The sequence below is a fragment of the Ictidomys tridecemlineatus genome, chromosome X (assembly GCF_052094955.1).
Source record: "Ictidomys tridecemlineatus isolate mIctTri1 chromosome X, mIctTri1.hap1, whole genome shotgun sequence".
NCBI classification, from domain to species: domain Eukaryota; kingdom Metazoa; phylum Chordata; class Mammalia; order Rodentia; family Sciuridae; genus Ictidomys; species Ictidomys tridecemlineatus.
The window spans coordinates 76,291,066-76,315,220 of NC_135493.1; the positions used below are offsets into that span (position 1 = coordinate 76,291,066).

The window sequence follows — 24,155 nt, forward strand, 5'->3', positions numbered from 1 at the left end:
ATCATGAATGGATAGGGAATTTTATCCAAGACTTTCTCTTCATCTATTAAAATTATCATGTGGTCTTTATGCTTGATTCTGTGTGCCATATTACTTTTATTGATTTGTATATGTTGAGCCATCCTTAGATCCCTAAGATGAAACCAACTTGATTATGATGTATGATTTTTTTTATTTTTATGTTTTTTGTAGTTGTAGATGGACTGCATGCCTTTATTTTATTTGTTACATTTTTATGTGGTGCTAAGGATGGAACCCAGTGCCTCACACATGCTAGGCAAGTGCTCTGCCACTGAGCTATAGCCCCAGCCCATATAATCTCTTTAATGTGTTCTTGAATTCAATTTGCAAGTATTTGCTAAGGATTTTTGCATCTATGTACAAGACCAAGGGTATTGGTTGATAGCGTCTTTTTCTGTTATTTTGTCTTCATCAGGTTTTTTGTGTGTCTATGTTTTGAGTTTTTATTATTATTTGTTTTAATTAGTTATACATGACAGTAGAATGCACTTATATACTTTGATGTATCATACATAGATGGGATATAATTTCTCATTTTTCTGAGTGTACATATTGTAGAATCACATTGGTCATACAGTCACATACATACATACAATAATAACGTCTGTTTAATTCTACTATTTTTCTTATCTCCACATCCCTCCTTATCAGGTTTTGAAGCAGGGTAATAGTGGCTTCATAAAATGTGTTTTTAAAAGTTCTATCCAGTGAATTGGGGACATAGCTCAGTTGGTAGAGGGCTTGCCTCACATGCACAAGGCCCTGGGTTCAATCCTCAGCACCATACACACACACAAAAAAAAAGTTCTGTCCAGGGGGGTGGGGTTGTGGCTCAGTGGTAGAGCACTTGCCTAGCATGTGTGAGGCACTGAGTTTGATTCTTAGCACCACATGAAACATAAATTAATTAAATAAAGGTATTGTGTTCATCTTCAACTAAAAAAAAAAAAAAAGTCTATCCACAGGATGAGTTGTTGCTCAGTGTTAGAGCACTTGCCCAGCACTGGTAAGGCACTGGGTTTGATCCTTAGCACCACATAAAAATAAATAAAATAAAGGTTAAAAAAAGTCCTGTCCATTTCTATTTATGAAATAGTTTGAGGAGCATTAGTATTAATTATCCTTTAAAAGTCTGGGAAAATTCAGCAGTAAATCCATCCAGTCCTGGACTTTTCTTTGTTGGAGTACTTGTTATTACTCCTTCAATCTCATTCCTTGTTATTGATCTGTTTAGGACTTTTATATCCTTTTGGTCCAATTTTGGTAGGTCATATCTGTCTAGAAATTTGTATATTTCTTATAGATTTTCCAATATGTTGAAATATAATTTTTTCCAAATATTCTCTAACGATCTTGTGAATTTCAGTGGTATCTGTTGTAATATTCCCTTTTAGACTCTAATTTTATTTATTTAGGCCTTCTCTTTTTCTTTTAGTTTGTCTAAGGGTTTGTCAATCTTGTTTATCTTTTCAAAAAACCAACTCTTTGTTTCATTGATCCTTTGTGGTATTATTCTCCTCTTTATTTCATTTATTTCTGCTCTGATCTTTTTTTTAAGATTGAACCATATATCAATTTATTGGAATCGTCAATTTATGAACAAGACAGTTTTTTTCATGAAGTGAGATGATTTTAATTTGCCATAGCATGTGCCCACACTTCTTCACCATGAAAATGTAGCATTTAAAGCTTTCGTCAGGGTTAATTATTCCTTTTTTATTTTCACAATTTTTATGCTACTGCCAGAAGTTGCCTTCAGTGCGTCCCTCACTGCTTTTGCACAGATCTGAGAGTATCGGATGTAGCTGAGTCCAGCCTGTCGCCAGTATGCCACCATGATGTCGTAAGAGGTGGGTGGGAAGGATCGAATTGCGAAAACGCCACAGTAGCGGCTCAGCCCGGCGGCAGGAAGGTCGACTGCTCTGATCTTTATTAATACTTCCTTCTACTATCTTAGGATAGATTTAGTCTTGTTTTTTAATACATCAATATATAATCACTAGATTATTTATTTGAGACGCCTTTTTTTAATGAAGGTACCTATACTTATAAATTACCCTCTTAGTACTGCTTTCCCCATACTGTACAGGTTCTCATATCTTGTGTTTCCATTTTAATTTGATGGTAGGAATTTTTAAATTTCCCCACCTCCAATTTATTCTTCATTATCTATTAAATTAGAGAATAAGTCAGAAAATTCTTTCTATAAAAGGGCAAACATTAAATAATCGAGGATTTGTGAGTCATAGAGTCACTGTAGTAAACAATTCAATTCTGCCCTTGTACTACAAAAGTAATCAGAGAGCCAGCAGCAGTGGCACATGCCTGTAATCCCAGCAGCTCTGGAGGTTGAGGCAGTAGGATCATGAGTTCAAAGCCAGCCTCAGCAAAAGCAAGGCACTAAGCAACTCAGTGAGACCCTGTCTTTAAATAAAATACAAAATAGGGCTGGGGATGTGGCTTAGTTGAGCACCTCTGAGTTCAATCCCTGGTATCCAAAAAAAAAAAAACAAGTAATCGGAAAAAGGTGAAAAACTGACTTGGTAATTTTTCAATAAAACTTTATTATAAGGTTATTGAACTATGAATTTCATAGTTTTACATGCCACAAGAGATAGCCTTTTGGTTTTTTTTTTCAATCATTGAAAATACAAAAACTGGGACTGGGGTTGTGACTCAGTGGTAGAGTGCTCTCCTAGCATGTGTGAGGCCCTGGGTTTGATCCTCAGCACCACATAAAAATAAATAAATAAAATAAAGATATTGTGCCCAACTACAACTAAAAAATAAATAAATTTTTTTAAAAAAGAAAATACAAAAACTAGACTTCTGGTTTTCTGCCTAGCATTTAAGGACTTTAAAAGTTGTCACTCGGGCTGGGGATGTGGCTCAAGTGGTAGTGCGCGGCACTGGGTTCGATCCTCAGCACCACATACAAACAAAGATGTTGTGTCCGCCGAGAACTAAAAATAAATATTAAAAAATTCTCTCTCTCTCTCTTTAAAAAAAAAAAGTTGTCACTCTATCCTAATAAGTAAATGTTAAACAAACTGAAAAATCAAGAACTCTTCTTAGATCCCTCAGAGAAGTTAAGTCACTGGACAAAACACTGCTCCTAAAATTGGAAAGACGAGTTAATCTAGAGAATCATAATTTTCCTGACCAGAAATTCATATTAGCAACCTCTACAGGAACCATTAGCTGTGTCAGAAAGCCTAAACTGTAACTGACAAATTTGGAGAATCAATGTGGAGGAGTCTGAGAGTTAAAAATTTCATGGAAACCCAGTCATAAGGGAGCCCCTACTCTAGGAGCTCTATCAGTGATTACCATGAATATGGGAGAAAAATCCCCTCATGCTTCCAGCATGGGTGGAAACAAAGGAACAATTTTAAAATATGACAGAGAATTTTGTTTTTAAAAGGGCCTTCTCTTTGGAGAAACTATTTTACCAAAGCCCAATGTGCTGGCATATTTATCAGTGACTAATCAATCACAGGGAAAGAAAAATACCCCTGCCTGCTCTAGTCTTCATCATAAGAGAAGAATAATATACAACTCGTCCATTCCAGCTGTCTGATTTCACTGGTGGGGAAGAACTCATTATCACTGGTCAAGTTCACAGTCCAGTGGTAAAGCATCACTAAAATTCTAAGACCTAATCACAGCACTTCAGAATGCTTCTCTTCCCACTACTCCTCACCACCACATCACTAAATGCTTACTTTATGCTTTTTCCTTTCACCCAGTATATCATGCCCACCTTTCAAAACAATCAAAAGCCATACTAAAAGAGGCAAGAAGGAGGCTGGTAAAGTGCTCCTCTAGCATACAAGAGGTACTGGGTTCGATCCTCAGCACCACATGAAAATAAAATATACTGTGTCCACCTGTAACTAAAAAATAAATATTTATTTAAAAATTTTAAAAAGAGGCAAGAAGCACAGTCTTAAAGATTTGGACAAGCAGCAGAAGAAAAGTGAGATATTGTATTGATGTTGGATTTACCAGATGAGCAATTTTTAAAACTATGATTAACATGTAAAAGGCCCTAATAGGAAAGGCAGACAACATATGAGAGCATATACATAATTTAAGAAGATGTGAATCCTAAAAGAGAATGCTATCAATTAAATACCCTGTAACAGAGATGAAGAATGCTCCTGAATACTTGTTATTATGCTAAACATGGAGAAGGAAAGAATCTACAAGCTCGAGAATATGACATTAGAATCTTGCAAATCTGAAAAACAAAGAGAAAAAGAATTTTTAAAAGGAACAGTTAAACAACTACAAAAGATATAAACTTTGCCCAGTGGGAATATTACAAAAGTAAAAGAGAAAAAAAAACATGAAATATTTTAATTGAGAATTTTCCAAAATTAATGCCAGAATGTCAGACACTCTTGACCATATACAGGGAGACTCAGAGAATACTAAGCAAGATAATAATGATTTTTTAAACCTATCCCCTCCCCCACCTGGGCTCCTCCTACCCTCCCCCTACTTACCTAGGCTTCAATGACTTGGGCACGTGGAACCGGCTACCAAGCAGGCCGCCACTCTATAACACCAGCATGGCCTCTAGCTCTCGGAGCTCCAGCAGAAGGAGAACGTGGGTAAGTAAGGAGGTGTTGCTACTATGGCTCCTACAAAGCAGGCTGCCCACAAATCCACTGGTGGTAAAAGACTCAGGAAACAACTGGCTACAAAAGCCGCTTACATAGTGCGCCCTCTGCTGGATGGGTGAAGAAACCCCTTCGTTACAGGCCTGGTACTGACGTTACCAAAGGTCTACTGAACTTCTGATTGGCAAACTCCTTTTCCACCGCCTGGTGCAAGAAGGTGCCTAGGACTTCTTCAAAAGAGATCTGTGCTTCCAGAGCGCAGCTATTGATGCTTTGCAGGAGGTAAGTGAGGCCTATCTGGTTGGCCTTCTTGAAGACACCAACCTGTGGGCTATCCATGCCAAACGTGTAACAGTTTGCCAAAAGACATTCAACCAGCATGCCCCATATATGGAAAAAGTGCTTAAGAATTCACTATGATGGGACTGGGGCTGTAGCTCATTGGTAGAGTGCCTGCCTCGCACGTGTTGAGGCACTGGGTTTGATCCTCAGCACCACATAAAAATAAATAAATATATTGTGTCCAGCTATACCTAAAAAATATTTTTTAAAAAAAGAATTTACTGAGATGGAAATGCTTCATTCTTGAAATTTTTTTTCTGTTCTTCCTGGTATTGGTAGTTGTGAATGTTAGATATTTTTCCCATGGGGTCAAAAGGTACCTAAGTAAATGATTGTGAGTGGGAAAATAGGGAACAGAAATCAGGCATTGGCTGTTTTTCCATTTTCATTTGTGTTTTTTTAATTTTTATTTTTTTAGTCATACATGACAGTAGAATGCATTTTGATATATAATACATACATGAAATGTACATACATCAATCATATTGTCTATTCTATTCTGCTGCCTTCATTTGTGTTTGACTTTAAATGTATATTACTAAGTGAAAGAAATCAATCTGAAAAGGTTACATACTATAAGTAATTCCAACTATATGGCCAGACATGGTGGCACACATCTGTAATCTCAGCTACTCAGGAGCCTGAGGCAGGAGAATAGCAAGTTTGAGACTAGCCTGAGACATTTAATGAGACCCTGTCTCAAAATAAAGGCTGGGCATAGTGGCACACACCTGTATTCCCAGTGGATCCAGAGGCTGAGGCAGGAGGATCACAAATTCAAAGCCTCAGCAACTTAGAAATGCCCTCAGCAACTTAGTGAGACCCTGTCTCAAAAGATAAAAAGATTTGGGGATGTAGCTCAGTGCTATAGTGTCTCTGTGCTCAATCTCTGGTACCAAAAACTAAAGAAATAAAAATAAAACAAAAACGGCTGAGAGTATAACTCAGTGCCAGGGAATTTGCCTAGCACGTATGAGATCCTGAATTCAATCCCAAGTACTACAATACTACTACTACTACTACTAATTCCAACCGTATGACATTCTGGAAAAGGCAAAATTATAAAACCAGTAAAAAAATTAATCATTGCCAAGGTTAGGAGGGGAGAAGGATGAACAGGCAAAGTACACAAGACTTAGGGCAGCAAAATTATTCTACCTGATACTATGATGGTAGATATGTGTCATACATTTGCCAAAACCCATAGAATGTACACCACCAAGAGTGAACTCTAATGTAAACTGTGGATTTGAGTGATAATGATGGGTCAATGTAAGTTCATTGAACCTAACAAAAGTGCCACTATAGTGAGGGGCTTTCATCAACTTTTTCACCCATCCCAGTGCTTCCCAGCCCTTATGACAGGCATGTTCTTTTTCAGAACTAATCTAAATCTTTTGCAAAATTTCTCTTTTATTCCTCTTATATATTCAGTGAATGTGGACATAACAGCTAGGTTATTATTTTCCAAGTACTAGGTCCTATTTGAACATTGTGATAAGTATGGACAATGATTTACCATTTGTTTCTTACTGGAATTTTTACCTTGGGTCAGTTTTTAAACCTCATGGAGCCTCCATTATCACCTCCATCTTCCATCCCTGTAAAATAGGGCTGATAAACCATCTATACCCTTTGATTGTAGTGAGCTTGATGGGAGTTTGTATCAGTAAGTAACCAGCAAAGGTTCTGGGCTGGAATAAATGCTCTGTGGCCTGGACTTCTGGTTCTCTTCTCCCAAGCAGATGGTCAGGACTTGCATTTATTTTTCTTTTAGAAAAATCAGCTTATTTTATTCTCTCAGACTCTTAAGATTCCCCTACCATGGCTAGAATGTTGGGTTTGCAATGTCTCCTCATTTTTCATTGACCTCTCTGCTTTCATCCCCTCTCTTACTTCTGAAAAACCTCTTCTCCACATATCTATCCTAAATGGGATCTAGGCATTAGGCACTGGCCCCTTTTGCCTCCTCTTCGCCAGAGGTAAGCTGTCCTTGCATATCCTAGAACTATTTATTCCTTATGTTATCTTTTGACCTTTATCTATTTCTGGACCTTCCTCATTTCTCTTATTCTCCTAATCTGGAACTGGGTAGCTGCCTCTAGGGGCATGGTGAGTTTAGAGCCCCAGTCTTTCACCACTCCACTCTATAGTTACCTTAGCTACTCACATTTTCCCAATAAAAACCTTCACTCTTTCTTCAAATAAACCTTGGTCCTGCTTTGACCAAAGTTTAGTGGTGCTCATTCTCCAAGGTATCATTCCCTGGAAGTGCAAAAGCCCATCACAGTGATGAAGATGGACAGAAAATGCATGGAACTCCTGCCCTACCACAGACCCAAGCACCAACAACAGTAAGGGTCCAAGAAGCTCAGGGAGGGAGGTAGGAATGTGTAAATAGAAGAGAGTAGGTTCAGAGCTAGAGTACAAAGCTTCAGTGGAGAGTCAACAGGTAGGGATGTCCAAACTGCTCTTGGTCTTCATGCCAAACACTGCACACTTCCATGCATGGATGTAGGCCAAGGGAGGCATGGTAGGTCTGTACCCTGTGCAGTCCCAGCCACTGTGTGAATGAAAATAAAAATGGCCCTTTATTGGACACAGTCCTTCTGCATTGAATCCTCTCACAGTATGATTTCTATCATCTGTTCCATTATTCAAGTTGGAAACTGAGGCTGAAAGATGCCGCAGTCTGGCTGGGCACAATTCAGGAGCCACTTGTCAAAAGAAACAAACTTTATTTTTAGAACCACACACGCCAAACAAAACAGTTCCTCAGGAAAAACCCTCAGAGCCCAACTGCCACCAACGGCTTCCCACAAGCCTCTCCCACAAACACAAGCCTCACCACCTCCCACAATCCTCCTGCTCTTGAGGCCGATTGGCTGGGTCGTGTGGGCGGAGCCAAAGAAGTCCCCCAATGAGCATCACCGCAGAGGAGCCAATCAGCTAGATGTTGCTGGGGCCGCTGTGAGCCAATCATCAGCTGGCAGTCTGAAAGGGCGCTGGCAGCTGGAAGTTTGCTGGGGCCCCTTCGGCTGTGGCTCTCAACAGAAAGAAGTAGAGTGCCTTATAGAAACCTGCAGTTAATTATGCTTCAGTTTAAATTCCAGTTACTCATATCACTTACTAATGAGTGCTTATTAAGTCCCTGCCTACTTTCAGCTTCAGTGGCATATCAGTAAAAAGGGACTTACTTCTGCATTCGTCATCTCCCTCCCAGTAATAGGAGTGCCCAATGATTGACAATTGGATCCAAGTTCTGTAATACAAAGAGACCCCTTTCTCCTTTCCCTATACCCTAATAGAGGCCTCAACCAGACCTGCATATGGGACAGGGAAGTAGGGTAGCAGGTTAAAGAGGGGTGTTATAAGATGAAAAGTAGCCCTGGGCTACTCTGGTAGCACTGAAAGGATAGAACAGGTTTAGGAACTATCAGGCAGTGAGATTCTCCCAAGCATTAAGTCTGGTAAAGAAAAAGTTCACCCAATCTCTATAGTCCATCACTGCATTGTTTACAAAGAAATTTCACCTTCATTATTCCTCAAATATTACAAATAGCCTGATCATTGGGGGTCAGCTCAGAGTTTGAGGCCCCATTTGACCCCTGCCTCTCTAAGAAGAACACTCCCTAGTGGTACTAAGATTGCAACAGTAAATCTGCCTCTCTGGTTAATCTTCAGGTTAAGAAACAAATCAAAAGTTCCAGTCAAATAAACTAGACTTCCAACACATACACACACACACACACACACACACACACACACACACACACACACACTCACAGAGAGAGACAGAATTGGTGGGGGGGGCGCAATCCTGAAGCCAAATTCTGCCAAGCACCGGGCAATGTTCTTATTAGTTTTTCAGACATCCTTGAAGTCAAATGATGGTTTCCATCTATAGTCCAAGGTCATTTATTGATTCAATATTTAAAAATTCCTAAGACCCTACCATATACATAAGGACATTCTACTCCCCTGAGCTCAAACATACCTCTCCAATCCCCTTCGAGGTGCTCAAATACAAAAAGATTCAAATAAAACCTCAAATAACTCTAAGGCAAACCAAATAGTGTCAGTCATTTGGGGAGGGGAGTTGATAATGGGATTCAGACGTGAGGAAGAGTGCTTTCTGAGAGGAAGGTTACCACATGGCGCTTTTTGGAGGAGAGAGTTTTTCAACGGAGCCTTAAAGAATAGGAGGATTTTGAACAATTTTTCTCTCCACAAAATGAAGATGATGAAGAGAAACAGTCTAGGCAGAGGGAATTGCATACACAGAAACACATTCTTTTACCGAAAAGAGTGCTGATGTGGTAGTCAACAGACCTAATTTGAATCACAATTCTGTCATTCACTTTCTTAAAAATTACCTTTCTGGGGCAGAGTTGTGGCTCAGTGGTAGAGCACTTGCCTAGCATGTGTGAAGCACTGAGTTTGATCCCCAGCACCACATAAAAATAAACAAATAAAATACAACAAAAAAAATATTTTTAAAAATTACCTTCCCCAAGAAGAAGGGGCTGGCCTTCGAGTGACAGCAATGCAAGATGGCAGCCACCATGGGCTTGGGAGTAAAATCTCTCGCAATTTCCAACTATTGGAATAACAAGAAGAAGGCCAGAAAGGAGTAGGAGATGGCACAGTTAGCTGGGGTCTAGAAGATGGCGAAGACATGACACTTATGAGATGGATAGGGATGATAATTGGGCCTCCAAGAACAATTTATGAAAACCGAATATACAGCCTTAAAATAGAATGTGGACCTAAATACCCAGAAGCATCCCTCTTTGTAAGATTTGTCACAAAAATTAATATGAATGGAGTTAATAGTTCTAATGGAGTGGTGGACCCAAGAGCCATATCAGTGCTAGCAAAGTGGCAGAATTCATATAGCACCAAAGTTGTTCTTCAAGAGCTGCAGCACTTAATGATGTCTAAAGAAAATATGAAACTCCCTCAGCCTCTGGAAGGACAGTGTTACAGCAATTAATCAAAAAGAAAAACCACAAGCCCTCCCCCCATTTGATTTAAGCAGTCGTCATTTTCCACCGTGGTAAATTTTCTAGATACATCTTGTAGACCTCAAAGTCTTCCGGAAAGGAAGCTTCCAATCGAAGTCAATTTGTCTTAAGATTATGTAAATAATACTAATATTTTTTCCATTTGAAATATATAAGTTGTGCTAAAACAAATCATCCTGTCAAGTGTAACCACTGTCCATGTAGTTGAACTTCTGGGATCAAGAGAGTCTATTTAAATTGATTCCCATCATGACCGGTGGAGCACATCTAACTCAACTGTGAAAAGACACAGTCACACAATCACCTTGCTGCTGGTTATTCGGCCTGGGGGCTCTGCCTTCTCCCCTCCCTGCCCTACCAGCCCTGGGACAGCCCTGGAACAGCCCTCCAGGGAGGGGCTTGCTAGAGTAGAGCAAAGGTTTCAGGTCACACCCTGGGGACTACTGCTGGGTGTGGGGTGCTTTGTCTGCACCCTGGTTTCTTTCTTAAATCTTAAATGATGCCCCCTTCCAAGTCATCGTCCTGCCCCACTCTCCTCCACTCGCGTCCTTGGACGAAGCATAGATTGTAACTCTCAGCCCCCTTTGAAATTGGGCTTTCCCCCTCCCCCACCTTGATCGAGGGGTGCTGCTTTTGCCCTCCTCCTCAACTCCCTTGTCCACCTTCACCACCCGGCACTCTCCACCTCCCTTCCTGCTTGGCCAGAAACATCAGGTCAGGTTGGAATTTCTGACCTCCACATTTGGAACCACGTTTGATCACTTTCCACCAGCCTGGGAAATGAGCTTTGGATCCTGGGTCCTGCCACTCTGGTGTCACCCTCAGCCAATGTTTCTTTGGCCCAGGTCTTGTAAGGTGAACAGGGCAGTCCCCAGGATGACATAGACCGCCAGCCCTCAAAGTCCCTCTGTTTAGACCTGCAGGAGGCCTCGTGGAGACGCCTGTGAGCACACAGGGCCCCTCTGGATTGTCCCCTTTCCTGTAATGATGTGGCTTTCAGACCGTGAAGAAGGGTGAACAGGGCTCCCTGTGGGGCTCTCCTGCCATCCCTGCGGCCGAGTGTGGAATCTGACAACTGGAACCAGAGAAACCTGGACCCAGCACAGATACTGGTTTTGGTGCCTCCCAGGTGCTCAGCAGGGACTGAGGAGGAGCACAGCAGATCTCAGCATTGATGGGGCCTGGCCTCCTGGCACGTTGCTGCATCTCCCACTTCCTGTTCAGGACCACTATGCTGAGATCTGGATGCAAACAAAATAAAGGCAATTCATGGTGTTCTGAAGGGTTTATTTTTTTTTCTTACTATTTTGTGTAAAACCATCTTTTGAAATAGCAACTATCAAGTCTCAAAAGCAATGGATATTCCCATTAATCTATTTCTGGGGGAAATCTTAGTTCTAAGGATTTAACATCCTGTAAGTAAAGTTTAACATAACAGTATTCCATAAACAGCCTTTTTCTTGTCAGACCATTGCCTGATTTTAATATAATAAAAAGTGTGCATTAATATTTCAAAAAAATTACCTTCCCCCTCAAGCCCTTAGTCTCCTCATGTGTAAAATGATAACATCAGTTTAGCTAACTTCTAAATATCTTCCATGTACTTCTATCCTGACATTTATTGTCGAATATCAGGCAGTGTAATTTGCCTCAGGATACAACAAGTGAAAGAGTAATTGGTCTACATTATGAAAATTCTTGATTAACATGTCCAGGAGCTAAGAAAAAAAAGCCAAGTCCTGGGCCTAACTCTTGACATGTAGCCTCATACCAATTTTAATGATCTTAAGATCATGCACTTTGGGCTGGGGATGTGGCTCAAGCGGTAGCGCGCTCGCCTGGCATGCGTGCGGCCCGGGTTCGATCCTCAGCACCACATACCAACAAAGATGTTGTGTCCGCCAAGAACTAAAAAATAAATATTAAAAATTCTCTCTCTCTCTCTCTCTCTCTCTCTCTCTCTCTCTCTCTCTCTCTCTCTCTCTCTCTCCTCTCTCACTCTCTTAAAAAAAAAAAAAAAAGATCATGCATTTTGCAGTCAGAGTAGCCTAGATTTGGAACCTAGCTTTATCACACACCAGCTGTGTGTACTTAATTTAAATAGTCATGCCACCTCTTTGAGCTCAGTCTCTTCATCTCTAAAATGGGAATAACAACACATGGGGCTGTTGTGAAGACTAAATAATAAATGAGATTGTATGTAAAACATACCTATGTGCATGTTATTTCCTGCCCCTTGGTTTCTTCTCCCTAGCACAAGGTTTTAATAAGCCATTGATGACCAATTGTTTTCCTTCTCTTAAGTTCTTGTAGACCACCACATTTAGAATTGTAACACCTCTCCCGAATTCCTTATATCTTCCTTCCTTTTTCTTCATAGCATTTATTACTGAGATACCATAGTTTAATTACTTATAAATATCTCTTCCCACTAGAATATAAGTTTAATAAGGTCAGAAGCTTTTCCTGTTCACACTGATGTCTCCATACACAGAACAGCACCTAGTACTCAATCAACATTTGTTGAGTGAATTAATGAATGTAGTAATCTCATACTGTGTGCCAAGTACTAAGTTAAATAATATATGCATCATCTCAGTAAATCCTGCTTTGTAATATAGATACTATTAGGATTTTTATTTTAAAACAGTAGGAGTCAGTGAAACTCAGAGAAGTCATGTGACTTTCCAAAAGCCAGAAAGGGAATAGCTAAGTGGGAGTGCTGGCTTGGGTTGGACATTGTGGGGCAGCATATTCTCTATTAAGGAGCAGCCTGGATTAAAGGTTATGATGGTCTTGCCTAAGAGGATGAAGAGGAGGAACACAGAAGGTTACCTGGTTTCCTTGTCCATTGGCATCTTCTGGCAAGCCCACATAATTTTCCACAATTGCAGATTTACAAATGAAATCTCAAGTTTGCTGCAGCTGCAAAGGATTTTAGAATGCAAGAGTTCTGTTCCCTTGGGGCACCAGTTTTGAGACAGGAGCCATACCTGGCTTTGAGGAATATCTCATACTAATGGGTGGAAACAGAACAACCCACTATTCACATGGTTCTTCTGTCTCTTTCTCCTTCCCTTTTACATAACCTATGTTCTTCATCATGCCTTCATTTGTGCATATTTGCTAAGCATCCAATTAATCCAGCCTACTATCCTCTGGAATGCAACTTTAGGAATGAATGTGGAGCAGGAATTTTTGTATGTTGTTCTTTGCTATATCCTCAGTGCCTGCAGTAGTTTTCAGCACACAGTATGTGCTTAATATATGCTTGTAAAACTAATATCTGCCTTTGGAAACAAAGCTCTTGTCCTAGAAGAAAAAGGAAAAGTCCTTTTCAGTGACATTGTGGGCCAGTACAATATCGAAAATCCCTACCAGGGAGTGCAGGCAGAGTGGAGACTGTGGATCTGGCTGGGCTGGGGAAGATCGTGGAAGGGAGGCCTCCCTGTGAGGGCTGAATGCCAGAGAGCAGGATTTTGCCCTGCACGTCTCTGTCTCACGTTGGAGGAAGCCGGTCAGAAACCGCTGGAGGAGCTCCTGCCTCCAAAAGCACAAAACTGATGCTACCGGGACCAGATGGACAGAATCAAAAAAGATGAGACAGAAAGGCCCTGGGAGCTTGGGGAGAGTGAGCATTAGAGTGAACAAGTTCCTGTGAAAGTGAAATGGCCCTTCATTTGAATGCAAATGCTATGTAAAAGCCTGAAGCCCCTTGACGTCAGCCCAGCCATTGGTGGCCCAACTATACCCCCGCTACCAGTCACCTGGAAACCTTCGGGGGCAGGAATCGGGATGGAGTAGTCTAAGGGGCGCAGAAGAGTTTGCGGCACAGCTACTGACTAATTCTCTGTTGCTTCTCAAAGTCGGGCTGGGGCCTTACAGGGACCTCGGGATGGCTTAGGGAGCTTCTTTCTTCTACCCAAGCCATCATGTATGGAAGCTGCCTTTTGGAGAAAGAAGCGGGCATGTATCCGGGCACTATCAGAAGCCCGGGAGGAGGCAGCACCGCGGGGGTGGGCAGCACTGGGAGCGGTGGAAGTCCGCTGCCAGCCTCCAACTTCGCTGCTGCCCCAGCTTACCCGCACTATATGGGGTATCCTCATATGACCAACATGGATCCTCATGGGCCATCACTGGGGACATGGAGTTCACCCTACAGTCCCCCGCGGGAAGACTGGAGCGCGTACCCAGGGCCGTCCAGTACAATGGGCACAGTGCCCATGAACGACATGACCTCGAGCCCTGCTGCTTTTGGCTCGCCCGACTACAGCAGCCTGGGCCCCGCCGGCGGTGGAAGCAGCGGCGGTGGCCTGCCAGCCTCAGCCAGCGGGTCACTGGTCCCCATTGACTCCGGCACCGCCGACGCCAGTTCCTCCAGCAGGAGCCGCCACAGCCCCTATGCATGGATGCGCAAAACTGTGCAGGTGACCGGTGAGTAATCGATTAGAATGTCCGCACACTTTCTTTTCTTAGCTTCTTCTCTTGGTTGGCCCGCCTTCCTACTTCTCAGGCCTCTCCGGGGAGAGTTTAGCTAGGCGACTCCTGCGTGACTGGCTGGTCCATTAGGTACCTTTCAATGCGCGCCCTTGGGTTCAAATCTTGTTGAATGTGAAGCGTGGAACTAAATCTACCCTATGGGTGTTTTTTGCCATACCCTGATCGCTCAATGGGGTGAGCGCGTGCACATTGGGCATCTTGAGCCACAAAGATCAGGATCCAACCCTGTAGTTGCCCAGATGGGAAAACAGATGCACGGAAAGTCTCAACGAGTGGACGAGGTCACTGGTGTCCGAATGTTCAGGCACTGAGGCTTGCCGGTTCCTTTTCCACACCTTTTCCCATAATAGCAGGCTGGCTCCCCTCACAAATTTAATGATACTCAACTTAGGTTCACGGTGCTTGCCTGGCAATGAACCTTCCTGTTTGGCTATGAAGGCTCAGACGGAAAAGCAGCCTCATTACCCAGGCCTCTCAAGGAAGCTTCCTTTCCCAAAATTGGCAGAGGTGAGTTGTTCTCAAACCTATTGCCTACTTCTAACATCCTTTCCCTCTTTTGAAGCGTTGAGGCAGATGAGAAGGCCACAGCACTGAGCTAGCATATAAAACGCAACCCAACCCTCACGCCTGCCAGGTGTGCACGACTATCAGACCCAGTATTAAGTGGCTAAAGCCCTCATCACTATTCAGGAAGGCATCCAGGCAACGCTGGGAACTGAATGCAAATCTGTGACAGTGACAATGCGTGGGAAGTCACAACATCCCAGTAAGTCAGTGGGCGATTCCAGGGAGCTGAGGGCGGGGAAGTGAGTGTTCTGCTTTAATCTCAGATGGTGAGAGGGGGAAGATGTTTGTTTTCAGCTGTGGTTGTTCTTTTATCACATCCTTATTATTCCAACCCTTGTTCCCTGTCATTAGAGAAAATTAGTAAAATTTGACTCTATCAGTTTCATCCCCCTGGGGAGGAAATGACATTTCAATAACGTTTGTCCACAATGATTATGCTCCTTTTTGCAGTTCTGTATTTTCCGCTCTCTTCCAAAAAGCAAAGGTGGGAGGATGGGAAGGAACCAACTTCGACATTCGGAGGACTTTTAACCAAGAGGATCAGGGTGGTAATCATAAATTAAAAGTAAAGTTTAAATGCTTGGGTTTAAAGTTTTTGGGGGGTAAATCTGCAAATTTTTAATAAAATACAGGTAGGTCAAATGGCTAAGTAGGATAGAAAATTAGATTACGGTGGAGCACTCCCAGGGCTGTTATTACATCTAATCTCAAGAGTTGTAATTAACATCCATTCACTAAAACCTAACAATCAGCAAAAGATACCAAAAAAAAAAAAAGCCAGGAAAGTAGCTGCTTACAGTTCAGGATATGTTTTGAAATGCTTTAGAGGAGGAGCATCATTGGCATGTTGTTTGAAATAGAGAACAATAAAAAAAAACAAGATAAGAAAATTGCCTTGAGCCATGAATTTTCTGTTTAAGAGGGAAATATGACAAGTTTCTCTGCTTAAAAGTCTTCCATGTGCATTTGTTTTTGTGAGCTGAAGCTTCTCTCTTGGGTATTTCTGGTGCCAGGAAAAGGGGCCTCCTTAATCTGTGCATTTTCATTATTCAATAAACACACAAACCTGACTTTACAATCCACCTTCACAAGATTTTCTCTCCAATTTCTATGAGAGGTTTAAAATTGAATGACATTGGAACCCCTCTGACTCTCTGCAACCTGTCCTATAGACAAAGCTCTGTTAAATTCATTTTAATGTCTTATAAGTGAAAACTACCCCTTTGTCTTACAGCCCATGGTGCATATTCAGCAATAATTTAAGAATATGATGAAAATATGGATTCTTTCCACCCAGAAAATGCACAAAAACACACCAGCACACACATACACACACACACACACACACACACACACGCACACACACACACTTGTTTCACATAATTTCTAGAAATTCGCAGGACCACTGAGCCCCTGCCATGGACATCAGGTTATAATTTCCACCAAAAAATTAAATTTATTACCTCTTTGGCCACTCTGGACCAAAATGCACCCATTTATGATATGCTGAGCACATGGTGGGTGTTAGAATATTTGTTAAATGAACGGATGAGTCAGATCCTCCTAAATTTTCCAATTCATTCTGTGGGATTGTGGGATAACATATGGTTTGTGGCTGAGAGGAAAATACATAAACTACAAAATGGAAGTAACCCCACCCTGAATTCATGTAATCAAATGAAAGTTCTTTTCATTACTGAAGTAAGTTTTGAATAGAATTACATTAAAGAAAGAAAAATATACATATTAGGAACATTATAGCATTTGATTTTCTAACGAGAGCAAAGGGACTGACAGAGTAAATTGTTGTCCCCTAGGTGATGTGATTTAAAAGTAAGATGTTTTTATGTCTACATAGTTCTTTAAGTAGTCTACTCCAATATACATCTCAGTTTGAAGAATATATGAAAAGAATTTGACAGAAAAGTATGGGAAGTTGATGATTTTCATGCATTTTCATATTCTAAACACTGTCAGTGCAATAGAGCAAGGAATTATTTTTTCATTCTTCTCTTTTATTCAGAGTTGTGGTCCTAATTGGCAAGGTGATAACCTAACTGGGGCTGAAGAGAGGCTTTCTTGGTAGGGCTGGGAAAGAGAGAAAGGAGAAACTAATTTTGACTGATTCTGATTAAGCCACTCAACAAACACTGAGGAAGTTATGTTTAAAAGATTTTATTCAGTTAGGACACTTCATAAACTAAATTGCTTTGTACTTCTTGAGGCTTATTGTTATCTTTGCTGATTTTGCTTATTTCCTTGGACAACTTTTAAAAATGAATTTGGATGCAATTTTATCTAAAGGCAGTGAAGAATTGCCATTAGCTGAAAAGTCATCATGGCGGGGTCAATTACAAAGAACTCCCTGCCAAAGAAAATTGCTTTTCATCATCTTTATCCCCACTGCTATCATCATCATCATCACCCCTAGGTTTATAGAGTGCTTTTATGCCTAACAGCACTTTCATAGCCAATCTCTCAAATAAGAACCATTTTAACTTCGTTTAGGGTGATAATGAGTCATCATATATGATGACATTTGCTTGCAAACTCTGTGGATGATGGGAAGGACTCCATCCATCTTGAGCTATAGAGGTTTGTCAGAGTCTTTGGAGAAGAAGCAATGAAATCCTCACCACAGAGGGATGGAAGTAGCTCTTTCATAAATCTTAAACTTGTGTTCCTTTGCTGAATTAATTCACAGTAGCAGCTGAGAAATGCCATTCTCTCTGGAAGAAGAGAATAGCTTGAACAATAAAAGCAAGTACTCTTAGTGGTTTATTGGTGTTGGGTTTGGGAATATAGACATAATGCTCTACCAGAAAGTGTCTAAATCTCCTTCAATCATTTAAGGGAAAGAGGCAATGGGAAAGAGGCAGTTTGGGGAAGGAGACACAAGAAGTGCACCAGGATATTTGAATTTATATCTCTTTGTAAACTGTGCAGTTAGTATATTCCCCTGAGCTATATCATTGTGGGGGTTTGGGTCTTATCTGTCAGATTGAGGCTACAGACCCTTTTTAACACTTTGTTTAGCTTTGATATGCATCCAGGCTCTTCCTCATCCCTCCTTTCTTCAGGGGTTATATTGCCGGAAAGGGTGAGGATTGTCATGGCAAATAAAGAGGCCTGGTCTTGACTTTATTGTCCTCAGAAGAAGCTGCAAGAGGGGAATTTATGACCAATGGGGGTGGGGAAGGACAGCAATCTTTCCAGAGTTCTTGAAGTCTGGTTATATTTACTGATTATCAAAGAGCAGAAAACAGACACATACAAGTTGAATTTTAACCTCTCTGCCTCAAGTTAGAATTTAAACACTCAGCAACTTTGGGATTATGAAGGACTTTAGGAAATATCTCCTCAAAGGTATATTTTGATTCCAAGATTCAAGGTTCTGAAAATAAATTAAACCTCAGGTTCTCGCTTTGTGTTCTAAATATACCATTGTCTTTGAAACACCAAAACCAGACCCCTGATTTCCTAGGTTTCTGTTTGGATTCAGAAAACAACTCAAAATTGGGCCTTTGAAAGGTTAACTGACTAGTACTATCATTTTCCATTTTCAAGGGGGGAAATTTTGTTCAGTTCTTCAGTCCATGAGTTATTCAGCCATTTAGTTTAATCCTAAACATAGATTTCTTGACTAGAATTTGTTTCTACATTCACTTTTTTTTTCTTTGCTGGAGATGAAAGGGTGTCTGACATTTGTTTAGGGCTTGTAAATTCCAAACCAATTGGTTGGTGTTCCTGAATGTAAAGAGGGTTAGGGATGGGATCTGATGCTATGTAGCTCCTTTGTTAGGCTTGTGCTTCATCTTAACACCTCAATAGAGTTTAGGGAACCACTTTAAAGAAGTCTTTGTCCTACAGATGCCCCCCAAAACCTCACATCAAAAACAACCAGGGAAGATCAGAAGGAGTTTCTAAAAGCCACAGAGAAATAGAGGAAAGTACTGGAGGAGGTTAGAGAAACTGAAAAGAAAGGGAAACTTCCTAATCACCTTTGGAAAATTTGAAAGGAGGAATAAAGCTCTATTTGAAGGAGGGCATGAGAAATTAGTTAAATGTTGTAACACAAAGCAAATGTTTGGATATCCTTGAAAAGGACATGAAATACTCACTTTATTCTGCTTAAGTCAATACCTCCTCTTTCCCCATTCACTATCCACTTGGGAATAAAAATTAGCTTAAGACTCCCTTGAGGAGGGAACTATTTTTTTTTCTAATAGGCAGTAGAAGCTGTGTGGAAACAGAATTTACTTAGTGAAAATAAATGTTCCTTTAAAATGACTATCCAAATCAAATTCTGTCTAGGTAGTATATGTAACTATAATGTCAGGATCCCAGAACAGTTTGCCATACGTGGGCCATTCTTATACTTCCCAGCATGTTTAAACTGGGAATAACATTTATCACACTAAACTGGGATTCAAAAGTATGTGCTCAGGTCCCTACTCTTCAGCTCACTAGCACATATTCACTTACTTACCTCAGATTTCTTATCTGTACAAAAGGAATAAGACAGGTTCTACATAATTCAAGAGGGTAGGTAAGAAGCTTAATAGGAGGGCTGGGGTTGTGGTTTAGTGGTAGAGCACTCACTTAGCACATGCAAGGCCCTGGGTTTGATCCTCAGCACCACATAAAAATAAATAAATAAAGGTATTGTGTCCAACTACAACTAAAAAAATTTTTTTTAAAAAAAAGAAGCTTAATAGGAAACAGTATGAAAGGACTGCATAAAGGGTAATGAATAATGGGTGTTACTGTTTTGGCCAATACAATTCCCATATGTGAGTGGAAAGGGAATGAAAATTGTGGATTAAGTGCAAATCATGGGTTAAGTGTATCTTTAAATGCTTTACTATAATAACAGTAGGTCAATGGTAGAATGATTGTGATTTCACTGATCATTTTAGGAGGAAACATTAGGGGGATATTGGATATGTATATGTCTACAGACACCCACATAAACAGAAAGACATGTCTATATCTACATCTAGACAGATTCATATAGATAGGCATACAGGTATTGATATTATAGCCACAAATGGGAATGTACTTAATGGAGCAATGGACTTAAGACTTATTGGTTTGAAAATATACGTGTTTTATATCTTAAAATAACTGATAAGGGTGCAAAGAGTAGCTGTGATTCCTTCAACCAAAATAATCTCCAAAGAAGCAGGATAATATTAAAATCTGGAAAAGATCAGTGGAGTAGAAGAAGGAGATTGAGGGTGAGGAAGGAAGGAAGGATGGAAAAAGGGAGGAAATGTGGAATGACTTTAACAAAATCACATTATGTGCATATAGAAATATGCCATAGGGAATTTAACCTTTTTGTATATGTAGAAAGCACCAATCAAAAATAAATAAATAGATGAACAAAAGGAAGATCAGTAGAGTAGAGGAAGGAGAATAGGGTAAGGGATGAATGGAAGGAAAGAGGAATATTGGAACTCAAATGCAATAAATCAAATTCCATGCATATCTGATTTTGTCAGAAAGAACACAATTGTTATGTGTAACTATAATGATCTAATAAACAAATATTAAGTGCAATGCTTTCTCCACCAACAGGGAAAACCAGGACAAAAGAAAAGTATCGTGTGGTTTATACAGATCATCAAAGGCTGGAGTTGGAAAAGGAATTCCACTGCAATAGATACATCACCATCCGGAGAAAGTCAGAGCTGGCAGTTAACCTGGGCCTTTCTGAGAGACAGGTATCCAAAAGGACATCCAATATGTCCCATAGAGTCATTTCAATAGGCTGAGATTTGGGGAATGTCTGTAAGCTGGGTTGGAAGCAAAATGGAGAACCAAGACATTCTCTAAGTTCTCCTAAAGGCCATTTTCATCCTATTGGACCTCCTCTTTTAGTCTCATTGGGCATTGTGTTCATTAACTAATGAATGTGATGGACACTGTGTGGTCATGGAAATAAGGGATGGGGTCATAGGAGGTAGAGAGGGATTACAACTTCAGTAGAATTCATCAATCAAGTCAAAACCTTGATCTGGTTCCTCACCGGTATGTGAAGTGGAGATTTGGCAACAGTGGCAGTTATATGGTTCCTATCAGTCAAACTACAAGAGTAACTGAATGCCAATGCTGCTACCTGTACCGTGGTTTTCTGTTTTTTAGGATAGTAAACTTAATCTTCTATGGTCTACATAATCCTATGAGACTTGCCTCAAATTTAGTTTACTACGGGTACTACAGGAAGATTAAATTATAGCAAGAATCAACAGTTTTCATTTGTTCAGACTTTGAAATATAAAACTACCTGATAATTTTTTGTTTAAGTCTAGGAGTAATCCTGGAGTCACAGAATTCTAGAATTATCAATTCCATTCCTTATCACATGCAGCCTGCATTTCAACTGCATATAGGCACATTAACATCATTCTGGTCTTCATCTCCAACAAAAAATATGTGGTATTTCATGATCCTTATTTACATGGTTTTGTTTCATTAACCTTTTCACTTTTGCTATTTCAATCCCTCCCTCTTATTGACAGTCCTCAGCATCTGTCACTCTGTTATTATTTATTTCTACTAGTACAGCAGAGGAAGTAGATGAGGTAGGATATAAAAAGCACTGCATTCAATCAGTAGCCCTATAATTGATCTGTTTCATTTCATACAAGGCACTTGCCCTCTCTCATCCTCAGCTCTTTTTTAAGAGAGAAAGAGAGAGAGAGAGAGAGAGAGAGAGAGAGAGAGAGAGAGAGGGTTTTTTAATATTTATTTTTCAGTTTTCGGTGGACACAACATCTTTGTTTGTATGTGGTGCTGAGGATCGAACCCGGGCCGCACGCATGACAGGCGAGCGCTTGAGCCACATCCCCAGCCGATCCTCAGCTTTTTAAAAAAAAAAAAAATTGTTGAATGAACATACTTTACAAGTCATTGTGAGACTCAAATGAAGTGATGTGCATGAGAGGGTTTTATAAATGCTAAAGACCATGTAAAGTATCAGCAATCACTATATTAATTGCATAAAGTATGTTGCAAAGTTAAATATAAATCATCTTGTGTTTCAGGTGAAAATCTGGTTTCAGAATCGCAGAGCCAAGGAGAGAAAGATGATCAAAAAGAAAATCTCCCAGTTTGAGAACAGTGGAGGCTCAGTGCAAAGTGACTCTGGCTCCATCAGCCCTGGGGAACTGCCTAACACTTTTTTCACTACCCCATCTGCAGTTCGTGGATTTCAGCCTATTGAGATACAGCAGATCATAGTTTCTGAATGAAAGAAAGGCAAAAAGAAATGGAAAGTGTCCTTTCTTTATCAGCATCTGTTTGGTCTATAAGATGTCAGCAGGGTAGTTGAGACAGGTGTAATTCCTTATAAGTCAGTATTTTGAACAAGTGGACACACAATGGGTTAGAGATTATTCAGAGGACTTTTAGAAACTATTACCAGAAAACTCCTCTTATGTGTTGTGCTATTTGTCAAGTTACTCAGGAAGCTTAGTGGTAAGCTATATAATCAAAAAGTTAGAATCATAAGCCCTTGCAACTCTGTTCAAAATTTCAGAAACTTGCTTATGAACAGAATATATAATACAGTTCTGCCAGGAGGCACATTTTTGTATTTTGTATTGTGTTTGTTATTTGATGCTGAGTGTGTTCTTTTATGCTATTTTAGGGGGTGGGAAGATAGTAAGCAGAAATTTATCTATCCTTAGATACCTTTTTAAGTGTATAATTCAGAAGCTAACAGAGTTGTCATAACCGTACAAGATAACTGTTTCAAAAATTGTCAAGAGGTGACTCTGAATCCATCTCACTAGCTAATAAAAATAGCAAATAAAAAAGACCATTTAGTCCCTCAATTATGCTTGTTTGGCATCAGTTACCTTATTTCAGAACTTCCAAATTGTAAAGTCAATTTCAGATCTCATTAAAACAATGAAATCAGACTAAAACAATATAGGCCAGCTTGGCTGAGTCATTAGCAAGGCAGATCTCCAACAAACAGAATAAACCCTCCTGCCCTCCTGTCTTTCTACTCCCATTACTGTCATAGTACAGTGCCAGATTTCCATAAGCACAGGGAAGTGAACTGGTCTGTAGCCCCTCCCTGCCATCATCTTTCAATCTGTTCAGTTTTACCCACATCATGTCATATCTACACAGTGTAATTCATGGAGCTGAGTTTACAGGTTATAAACATACCATTAAGATAAGAGATGGAGCTTCAGTGAGCAGGGTTGCCTAGAGTGTTTAGTATGGGTCTAGTGTACTGTTTGCATATCAGAGTGGTCAAAGAATAGGCTCTGAGTCATGTTAAATTAAGATGGTTTAAAGGAAACATTAATTAAAGTAAAAGAAGCAATCAGATCACAACTTTCCTGTCCCTTTCAAGAAGCATCTTCATAGTTCTAAAGAAAATTATAATTTTTGAGGACAACTACCAATCTTGGTTTGAAAGTAAGAAATTTATCTTCCCTCTTCCCTCTCCTTGTGAGAAATCTCAAAAACAGGCTTCACCTTCCATGGCTATTCTTGAGGGTACATCATTTGGTCCTGAAAATTGAGGGGGAGGGGTGGAATACTGGGGATTGAACTCAGGGACACTCAACCACTGAGCCACATCCACAGCCCTATTTTATATTTTATTCAGAGACAGGGTCTCACTCAGTTGCTTAGCACCTTGCTGTGTTGCTGAGGCTGGCTTTGAACCCACAATCCTCTTGTCTCAGCCTCCCAAGCCACTGGGATTACAGGTATGTACCACCACACCCAGCTAGTCCTGAAATTTTTTAAAGGAAGAATATTTCACCTTTGACCTGCCCTTTTGGAATTATATTCTTTACAACACATTTATGAGAAAGGTATCACTTGTCCTATTTTACTGATAAGAAAACATATGTGAGCAATCAGCCACATTCCCAAAGACACAGCAAAGCAATTGTGGATGCTGATGAGAACACCTAGTTACACAGGATTATCTTGCTCAGTCTTAGTGATAGATCCAAATTCAGCATCCATCTTTATTCATGTGGCATCTGATGGTACTATTGAAGTTGCACAGCTCTCCAAACACCAATCAGTGTGT

The 24,155-nt window shown here is 40.4% G+C and overlaps 1 protein-coding gene and 2 pseudogenes across 1 annotated transcript; 2 read left to right on the top strand and 1 right to left on the bottom strand.

Annotated features, from left to right (window-relative positions):
• Positions 1-1,726: 1,726 nt before the first annotated feature.
• LOC101959469 (ATP synthase F(1) complex subunit epsilon, mitochondrial pseudogene) lies at positions 1,727-1,858 on the bottom strand (annotated as a pseudogene).
• Positions 1,859-9,600: 7,742 nt separating this feature from the next.
• Positions 9,601-9,987, top strand: LOC101959758 (ubiquitin-conjugating enzyme E2 variant 1 pseudogene; annotated as a pseudogene).
• Positions 9,988-13,931: 3,944 nt separating this feature from the next.
• LOC101960047 (homeobox protein CDX-4) lies at positions 13,932-22,904 on the top strand. The gene is made up of 3 exons (XM_005337475.3): positions 13,932-14,452; positions 20,669-20,814; positions 22,138-22,904. The coding sequence occupies exons 1-3, from the start codon at positions 13,951-13,953 to the stop codon at positions 22,342-22,344; spliced, it is 855 nt and encodes a 284-aa protein (XP_005337532.2). The 5' UTR covers positions 13,932-13,950; the 3' UTR covers positions 22,345-22,904.
• Positions 22,905-24,155: the final 1,251 nt, after the last annotated feature.

What these genes read in the sequence shown, in the direction of transcription:
- LOC101960047 (XM_005337475.3), top strand. Translation starts at nt 13,951, where the DNA reads ATGTATGGAAGCTGCCTTTTGGAGAAAGAAGCGGGCATGTATCCGGGC. An exon ending in CAAAACTGTGCAGGTGACCG is followed by an intron (nt 14,453 to 20,668) that starts GTGAGTAATCGA and finishes CTCCACCAACAG; the next exon opens with GGAAAACCAGGACAAAAGAA. An exon ending in TGGGCCTTTCTGAGAGACAG is followed by an intron (nt 20,815 to 22,137) that starts GTATCCAAAAGG and finishes CTTGTGTTTCAG; the next exon opens with GTGAAAATCTGGTTTCAGAA.